The 9855-nt window shown below is 34.4% G+C and overlaps 1 protein-coding gene across 1 annotated transcript; it reads left to right on the plus strand.

Moving 5' to 3' along the window:
* The first annotated feature begins 3423 nt into the window (after positions 1–3423).
* Positions 3424–3837, plus strand: LOC141691098 (protein FAR1-RELATED SEQUENCE 5-like). Its single transcript, XM_074495841.1, has one exon. It carries the CDS (start codon positions 3424–3426, stop codon positions 3835–3837), a length of 414 nt encoding a protein of 137 aa, XP_074351942.1.
* Positions 3838–9855: the final 6018 nt, after the last annotated feature.

The raw sequence follows: 9855 nt of genomic DNA on the forward strand, positions 1-9855 counted from the left end.
AGCCACCTTTTCCTTGTGCTTTCTAAACCTCATCCTTCTGAAGCCTTTCACCAATATTGTTGTCATTTGAAAAACTTGAGAATCATCCAGTTCAAAATCAGAATCCTCATCAGTATCTGTGTCAGGATATGATGATTCATTAGTATTTGATTCCTCAATAATATTCTTTCTTCTTGAACTCTCACTAATCCTTTTCTTGCTTTTGTGAGTTTCAACATTTAGAGCAACAACTTTCATTCTCTAACCTTTCTTGTTCTTTCTTTGTTGAATCTCCAAATCATGGGTTTTCAGTATCCCATAGACTTCATCCAGTAGTAGTAAATCAAGATCATACTGGTGCCTAATTATGGATGCCTGTGTATACCATTCTTGTGGAAGGGCTCTCAGAAACTTGATGTTTGAGTCCTCCTTGTCATACTCATTTCCAACCAGTGACAAATCATTCAACAATGTTAGGAATCTGTCATAGATGTCAGTTATGGTTTCATCATGCTTAGCATCAAACTGTTCATACTCTTGCATAAGAACAACTCTTCTATTCTTTTAGATTGCCAATGTTCCTTGATCACCCTGGTTGACATAACATTGTCCAAACTATTGTGAAAAATATTTCTAATTTTGGCATCTTTGAGCATTGAAGCTTTCTCAGGTTCAGATCATTCATATTTCTCTTTCCTGATATAATGTTCAGGAATTGTTGCTGTCATTGCCACAACCTTCTCAGGATAAGGAGGTCCATTATTAATTATATCAATATAAGCATCACCAATGGCTTCAAGAAATATATGCATCTTAACTCTCTTCATAGAGTAGTCAGCCTTTTTCAGAATTGGAATCTTCATACTTTCATATTTACTTCAAGACATCTTGATCTTTTCTAATTATTAGTCAATTAGCCTGCTCTGATACCACTTGTTACACAGTAAATGATGATTATTTAAGGGAGGTTGGATACAATTATCAGATATATCGATTATCAAAAAATTAAAGTAAGAATAACTGGATCAAATAACAGTTTATTAAATCTCTTCTAAACTGTTACAAAACTCTCTCCAGAAAACAATGTTCTTAAGAGCTGCTAGGTCACAATAATACTCGAGTAATGCAAACCTTAAAAATAACATATTCTGTATTTATATATCACACAACTACACAATCAATCTCTATCATTTACAAGATATGTTACAGTATAAATTATCTAGTTTCTAAACATATCTAAATCAACAATTTCGTTCCTATAAATCAAGAACCGATAATATAATACTCATCAGATGCTGAGACTGTATAAAGTAATAGATTCTGATTTATCCTATACTACAGTCATATCCTGACAATCTTCATCCCGAGGTAAATACTGATTCCATGCAGATCCTGACTGACTTTGACAAATCCTGATTATGATCTCAGCAAATCCTGATTTCTGACTTAGACATTTTCCAACAGGGCGGAAGGGGAAGTGTTGTTTGAGTTGTTAAATATGGGGCAAAGAGCGTTGTTGTTGTTGTTGTTGTTGTAGAGAGGAGCAGAGAGCGCGAGTGATTATGGGTGAGTAAAGTGATAGAGTGAGAATATGAGCTGCGGTATAATAAGTTAATTAATAACGCAATACAGTGGAAGGAATAAAAACATAAATTACGCGTACTGTCTATTATACCGTAATTTGGAGATAATTTTTTTAAATGAGGATTGTGGGATGGACCATCTATCCATCGCTAGGAAATTGTTTGTTGTGAAAACAGTTCATGACGAACGACTGGGGGCATCTTTTTGAAGGCTTACCCACAACATGTTTTGGATTACATAATCCGGAGTGAAGCCTTTATTTTCAGCCTTGTGATGTTGGAGTTCCAGTACATTCCATTATAACTTGAGTATTGTACATTTTAGTGCATTTCAGGTATCCTGTTTTAACTTGTAATGATCAAATAGGCCGAAATTTATTTAGCAAAAAATAAATAAAAAAGTAGGCCGAAATTTGACTAAAATTTATGTATGTTATATAATTAGATTATTTAAAAAATTATACTATTGAGTACAAGTATTTATTTTATCATATAATTTTCAATTTTTAAAAATAATAAATAAATGAAGTTTTATCTTTGATCAAATATTTGTCAATAGCTGAAAAGTTAAATGTCAGTTATTAAAAGTAATCCTCCGGGGAAAAAAAGGTAACCCTCGATATTGACATATAGACCTTACAATGTGACTAATTTTGGTGTATAATCTTATTGGTAAGACATTAAAAAATTTGTATTAAATATCCATAGTTTGATTGTGTCTAAATTTTATTTAAGAAAATCAATCATTTGTTTAAAATAACTATTAGAAATTAGACAATGGTTTATAAGACTTAACAACACAAATATAACACTTGTACAAACCAAACATATTTTCATTTGATCGATTGATGATTACATATGTTAACATAATTTAAACAAGGGTCCTGTTCCCTGACAATCATGTGTCAGGAAACTGTTAACCAACACATCACTTCCTGGCCGTTGGATGAACAATTCAACGGACAGGATTTAAATTTTTTTTACTCGGTCCACGCTATTTTTCCGCGGAACGCTCCCTTTCCGCGTATATTTTCCGTGGAACGTCTGACTTTTCAGCTGTTAATAACTGTGGAAGCACCGTACTTGCATTTTATAACCCTAAAACGATCACACTTTCCTTTTTGTGCAACTTTTGTCAAATTGGAGAGCAAATTTGGGGGAATTATTGGTGTTGTTCGTCCTTACTCAGTAAATACATTTGGTAAGCTCGATTTCTTGTTTTTTCTTATTCTAATTATGGATAAGATATTTGCTAGGTTTGAAGGTAGAAAAGCTTTGAAAAAAGTGATAATGTTGTAAATAGTGAGGTTGTTGATGTTAGTGGTAGTTGCTTACGTAATGATAATGTAGATTATGTTAACCTTGTTGATGATTATGATGAAGATGTTTTTGTAAGTGAACATAGATTTGAAAATAAAGATTTGCATGAAAATAGTGAGTTTATGCATGATAGTAGTGAGACTAGGGATAAGAGTGTTGTTGGGGAAGAATATATTGTAATTCCTTTCTTGAGTCAAAATTTCCCTAATTTGGTAGCCGCCGAAAATTTATTTAGGGCCTACACTTTAAAAAATGGGTTTGCAATTAAGATCCAAAATACACAAATGCGTGTGGACAAAACAATATATGCCCGTACTTATGTTTATAATTTAGAGGGAAAAATCGTGATAAAGAACCCATAGAGGATGAAGATGTTTTGATAGGAAGTGTAGGTAGTGAGAAGAAGAAAAGCCGTAGAGATAAACTTCTTAGAAGTGGATGTAAATTTAGGATTTATGTGATTAATAGGTGAAATACAAGGCATTTGGAGATAACATCGTTGGAGTTAAATCACAATTATGAAGTTGTGTCATCTTCTAAGATGAGTTTGATTAAAAGGGAGCGACATGTAACTGACGCTAAAAAGAATTTAATTAAGAGTTTCCATGTTTCGGGTATTGTGCCTAGACAACAAATGAATATATTTGGAAAACTGCACGGAGGAGAGGAGCAAGTAGGGTTTCATGCCCAACACTTGAGAAATGTCGTGCGTGATTTTAGAAAAGATAATTTGGGTGTGAATAATGCTCAAGCGGGATTGGATTTGTTACATCGGTTAGAAGAGGAAAGTGGAGGAATTATTTTTATTCGGACTCTAATTGACGAAGAAGGAAGATTGAAGTGCCTTTTATGGGTTGACCCCCGGTCATTGTTGGCCTACAAAAATTTTGGTGATGTGGTTGCATTAGATATAACATATCGAACAAATAGATATGCTATGCTGTTTGTGTCGTAAACCGGGGTGAATCATCACTATCAATCGGTTCTCTTTGGATTTGCACTAATGCGTGATGAATTGAAGACTATATTTGAGTGGGTTTTGGGTACTTGGTTAGAGGCCGTTAAAAGAAAAGCACCTTTGGCTATTATCACCGATCAAGATTGAGCGATGGCGGGGGCAATTCAATCTCAACTACCAAACACGACACATTTATTGTGTTCAAGGCACATTAGTAACAAAATTCTGGAGAAACTCTCAACCTACTATGCAAAGGAAGAATTTAAAGGTGACTTCAACAATTGCATATATAACTCGTTGACCGAAGAAATTTTTGAGGATAGGTGGAAAACATTGATCTTGAAATACAAGTTGAAGGATAATACATGGTTGCAAATCTTGTATAATTTGAAGCATAAGTGGATCGATGCTTATACACATAACATTTTTTCCGCGGGTCTAAAAATAACATCAAGAAGTGAAGGAATCAATGCCTTTTTGATGCGTATGTAGGGTCTTGCACGGGGTTGAAAGAATTTGTTGAGGTTGCACAAAAAGCTTTAGAAAGACAATTTATGCGTGAGAAAGAAGAGGATTATAATACACATCACAAAATTCGTTGCATGCGAATGAATACGACATTGGAGCACCATGCCGCTTCCATTTATATCAAAGAGATGTTCAAAATTTTTTAAGACCAATTGGTTGAGGCCGCAAATTACTTTATGGAAAATGATAGAGATTGTTCCTTAGAAGATGTGGAGGATAAGTACTACAAATGTTATCGACCATTAATGGTCGAGTCTAAGATAACCACTTATATTGTTACCTTCAACAAGTTTTCTTTTCGGGGTTCTTGCATATATAGAATGTTTGAGCATTCGGGCATGCCATTTCGTCATATTATTGATGTGTTGACAAATAGGTGTGTGGACAAATTACCGTAACATTTTTTGAAACGGAGGTGGACTAGGGATGCCAATAGAGTTGATGGTGTTGTCATATCACATGCCCGGAGATGATGCCTCATCCCATGATTTGACTCCAACAGAAAGATTTAATTACATGACTTTGCTCACTATGGGGTTTAGTCATAATTGTATGGCATCGAAGGAACGTTATGAGCATGCCATGAGATTTATTAATCTAGAGATCGATATTATTGAGAAAATGCTCGTTCATGGGGTAGAAGGTGTTGGAAGTAAATTTGATACCAAAATTACTCAAGAAAGTGGAGAGAAGTTGTATGCAACTATTCTTGACCCCGTTGTTTCGAAAACCAAAGGGCGCAAAAAAGAGCACCGAATTAAAAGTCCCGTTGAGGAACTTGCAAGGAAAAAATGAAAATACGGACATTACAACATTGAGGGACATGATGCTAGAAAATGTTTAGTAAAAATGGAAGAGTTGAAAAAGAGTCAAAGTGGCCAACTGGAATTCAAATTTTAGATAACACTCTCTTATATATATATTATTTTCTCGTGCTTTACACTTATATTTATTTTAGTAGTTTTACCTCATTTTGCTAACATGTATTTCTTCTTATTATATGTAGGTTAAATGACTAATACTTCGGATGTTGAGTCAGTGTCTCACGTTAGCAACACATTCTCGGACTCGAACTCCGAATTCGAGGATTGTATGTCACCAACATTTAGCGAGTTGGATGTAATCGCTCATGAATGGGGAGAGGAACTGAAAGGAATATGTCCTAAGTCCAATCGTGTATTAGGATTTAGGAATAACTTTTATATAATCTGTTTTGATTTCATTGATATTAATAAAGACTTGTTTTGTTTTTATTACGGGCTTTATCTATTTAAGTGTTTAAATAAGATATACCATAGTTTAGAGTAAAGATTTTTATGGATTATGATGAGATCATAATAGTGAGACCTAAAAAGATGATAACTCTAAACTTAAATAGTTCCTGGTCATAGGATTACTAATTGGTAATTAATAATCCGCAAAGATCGGTACATACTATGCTTGCTTCATTATGAAGGATGTCTGTTCTCATAGACATTTGTGTGGTGACACTATAGCTAGTATGTAGGTGCTTATTATGGAATAAGTTCACTGAACATGACTCGCACAGCTGAACAACTGATGGAGTTCACTCACGTGTCAGCAGTTGTTCACATAGTGATAGTTGTACAAGTATCCTTAGACTTGAGGTCATCATAGTCATCTTGTGTACACTTAACTATGCTTTGGTTTAGTTCTTAGTCTCCAGGGACAATTATTAGGGCTCTTCTGGGTATAGGAATTTGTACACGAAGATAGTGTATGATCAATAAAGGATCTACCCCTTCCAGTGAAGGAAGCGAATGTTCAAGGCTGATCCACTTATGCTAGCTCAGGAATCTCTGGTCAGAGTGAATGAAATTAGAAAGGAGTTTCTAATTTGCATAGAACTACGCATAGTAAATGGTAAGCAAGTGATTGAATTAGATAGGCTTGACACGAGATCCATGCCTTGTATTTAATCGGGACATTGTAGGGTAGAATGAGTTTATTGTACGGTAACTATTCACTGACAGGTTCTTTGTATTCTAAGCAGTGAATTCATATTATCCGGATAGTCGCGATATGTTGAGAAGCATCACTCACGATGTAGAATAAATGTGATTAATTAATTAATCATATTTAATAAATAAGAGAATTTATATAAATAATGATAAAATAGTTTTATTATTATTTATTTCTACTACCGGCTTAATATTGAACCTACAGGGCCACACCATAAAAAGAGAATGATTTAATGGTGGAGGAATTAATTAATAATGGCTAATAATTATTTATTTATGAAATAAATAATTAATTGGCAAATTTAATAATTGATTAAATGAGATTTAATTGATTATAAATTAATTAAGAAAAGTTCTTAATATTATTAATTAAAGGATTTAATTTTTGGAAATTAAATCAAGAGAGAGAATTATTTCTAAAGTGTTTAGAAAAAGGATTAATGATTAAAAGGTGTTTTAATTATTAATGAGAATAATAAATGGGATAATAATAATAATATTTATGGGAAAATTTTAGCTGAAAATTTTGCCTATAAATACACTATTATAGACCCTATTTTATTCAAACCCACATCAAACCCGAAAACCCAAAAAGTTTGGAAAACCCAATTCTCTCCACCTCCTTCTTCCTCCTTAACATCATTTTCTTGGTGGATACCGGTGGAGTGCTTTACACTTGAGAAGCAACTGCTAAGGATCTCTGATCGTTGTCTCCGAATTATTTTAAAAGGTTAGATTCGATCCCTCGAATTTTTATTCACGATTTATATGCTTTTTATTTGGATTTTGTATGTGTAAAAGTGTTTTACCATGACCCCGCTGCGTTAAAAATCCAACAATGGTATCAGAGCATAGGTTGTATGCATATAGATCTGTGATAAAAATTTCAGAATTTTATGTGCTTGTATGAATTAATTATGATTTTTACAAGTTATATCATGGATTAATTTTGTCTGATGAGAAATCGTTTCTCAGAATAATTTTGAATGTTGATCTGGATTCTACAAGTGTTTTAGATCGTCTGGGTATTTTTTTCATAATTTTATGATGTATAGATTTTTTATTATGAATTTTTGAAGTTCTTACAATTAAAATTCGTAATTAAATAATTATATATATATATGAATTGTTTGTATGTATATATATCTGTTATCTTTCTGTACAAACTCTGCTGCACGGAAGACAGACAAGATCAGGTGGTCTGACATGCACGTTAACCGAGAAGAAAAGTCAGCCGGCGGAAAAGAAAAAAAAAATATAGGGGTGTAACGCATTCTGGGAATGCGTTACACACCTGTGGCGCATTCACGGAATGCGTTACACCCTTTAATGGCTGAAAAGGGGTGTAACGCATCACCGGAATGCGTTACAGGTCCTGTAACGCGTTCCTGTAATGCGTTACAGCCCGTCTGTTGATTTTAAAATTGATTTTCTGGGAGTTTCGTAACTCCGTTTTGGGCGTGCAATATACCGTTGGATTCGTTTTTCCGAGACGGATCTAATGGAGTGATCAATTTTAGTTTATATAAAAGTTTTGAACTGTTTATATTTCCATGAAGTGTTTTAAAGCTATTTTTGATTGTTTTAATTGATTTTAAATGCTTCATGTGATACATAGAGATGTATAATGCTTAGACTAATGTGCTAGATGATGTAACATGCTTACCTTGATGTTTATTCATGTTGATATATGTGATATATGCTTAGTTTATCATGCGATGATAGATTTAGGTGAACTTAAATAAAATAAGGCGTTTGTTAGACAACCTAGTATAGTGAAATTGTTTCATAACCTTAAGAATAATATTATGAATACAATCATGAGATTCTTGTATTTGTGAAACACGTAATTGAATATGAATTTTCGATATGAGAGAAAGGATGATTCTGTCAACAACAGATTTCTATCTGTAAGAAAGGGTTATTAAGTGACGCCTCTTGACAATGCTCCACCCGATCTGGGAATCGTCTGATTATTGATTATTGATTTGAAATATTTAATTTAAAAGGAAGAATCTCTTTATAATATGATTATGATTAGAACATAATATAATCCCTCTAAAATTAAATAATATCAAGTAGTAATTGCCCAATGATACAACGGGCTTGTGTCGGTCATAGCCTTCCAACATGATAGAAAAGTAGTTCTTATTTTTAAATAATTGTCGGTTCGTGCTACAGCCGAGGGCTTTGATTTCGAAATAAGAAATACTTGTCTATTACATAGAGATGTGTACATTGAATAAGAATCTAAAGGTCGGTACGTGCTACAGCCGTGGGCCTTTGGGGACTGATTCAACTGTACGGAATATTGGGTTTGACTTGACTTAGAATATTGAGTTTGTCGTGCTACAGCCGAGACTCAATTATTCAAGAGGCTAAAGTTTGATTAGGGAATAACATGAGATGTAATTGATAAGAGTTGTCTGCCTATTGAACATTACATGGCGGTTCGTGCTACAACCGGGGTCGTGTAATGGAATGTAAGATCCCTATTCCCACTAGCATTATAAATGCTTAATTTTTCACGTAGGGGGTTGAATAAATCAAGAAAACTAGTGGGAGCCACTTATGAATAAAGACCCGATTCATATAGTGTTTTGAAATGAAATCGAATATTTGCTAAGTGTTGTTATGTGTTTATCATTTACAGATTTACTTTGTACGTTATGTCTTCTGCACTATCACTCAGGAGCATACTAGATGCTCACAAATTGACTGGTCCTAATTATGCTGACTGGCTTCGAAACTTGAGAATTGTTCTCAGGATTGAGAAGCTGGAATACGTGATTGACTCACCTAAGCCTACTGAACCTGCTAGTGATGCACATAATGATGAACATGTTGTGTATCATAAGTGGATAGATGATGCAAATGTTGCTCAATGCATCATGCTAGCTTCCATGAACATTGAGCTACAGAAGCAACATGAGCATATGGATGCTCATACTATCCTCATGCATCTACAAGAGTTGTATGATGTGGCAGGAAGGACAGCTCGATATGAGATATCAAAGGAGTTGTTCGGTTGTAGGATGTCTGAGGGATCATCTGTGAATGACCATGTACTTAAGATGATCAATTTGATTGAACGTCTTGGACAACTTGGTTTTGCCATGGATGGGGAGCTGAGCCAAGACTTGGTCTTGCAATCGCTTCCGAGTTCGTTCTCGCAGTTTATTGTGAACTTTCACATGAATAAGTTGGATGTCAGCCTGCCTGAACTCCACAACATGTTGAAGACTACGGAATCGAATTTCCCCCTAAGAAGAGTTCTGTTCTTCTAATTGGTGAAGGTTCCAATCCTAAGAAAAGGAAGAGGAACTCTTCTAAGAAGAAGAAAGTAGGTGAGAAAACGCCGGTTCCACCAAAAGCTGAAGACCCCGAGAGCAAAGTTGTTTGCTTTCACTGTAACAAGGTGGGGCACTGGAAAAGGAACTGCAAGGTTTACCTTGCAGAATTGAAGAAGAAGGGTAGTGAGACTACCGCTTCTGATTCAGGTATG

The sequence above is a fragment of the Apium graveolens genome, chromosome 10 (assembly GCF_009905375.1).
Source record: "Apium graveolens cultivar Ventura chromosome 10, ASM990537v1, whole genome shotgun sequence".
NCBI lineage: Eukaryota > Viridiplantae > Streptophyta > Magnoliopsida > Apiales > Apiaceae > Apium > Apium graveolens.

Bases quoted from the DNA above. Each gene is read 5' to 3' on its own strand.
- LOC141691098 (XM_074495841.1), top strand. From the start codon at position 3,424: ATGAGTTTGATTAAAAGGGAGCGACATGTAACTGACGCTAAAAAGAAT.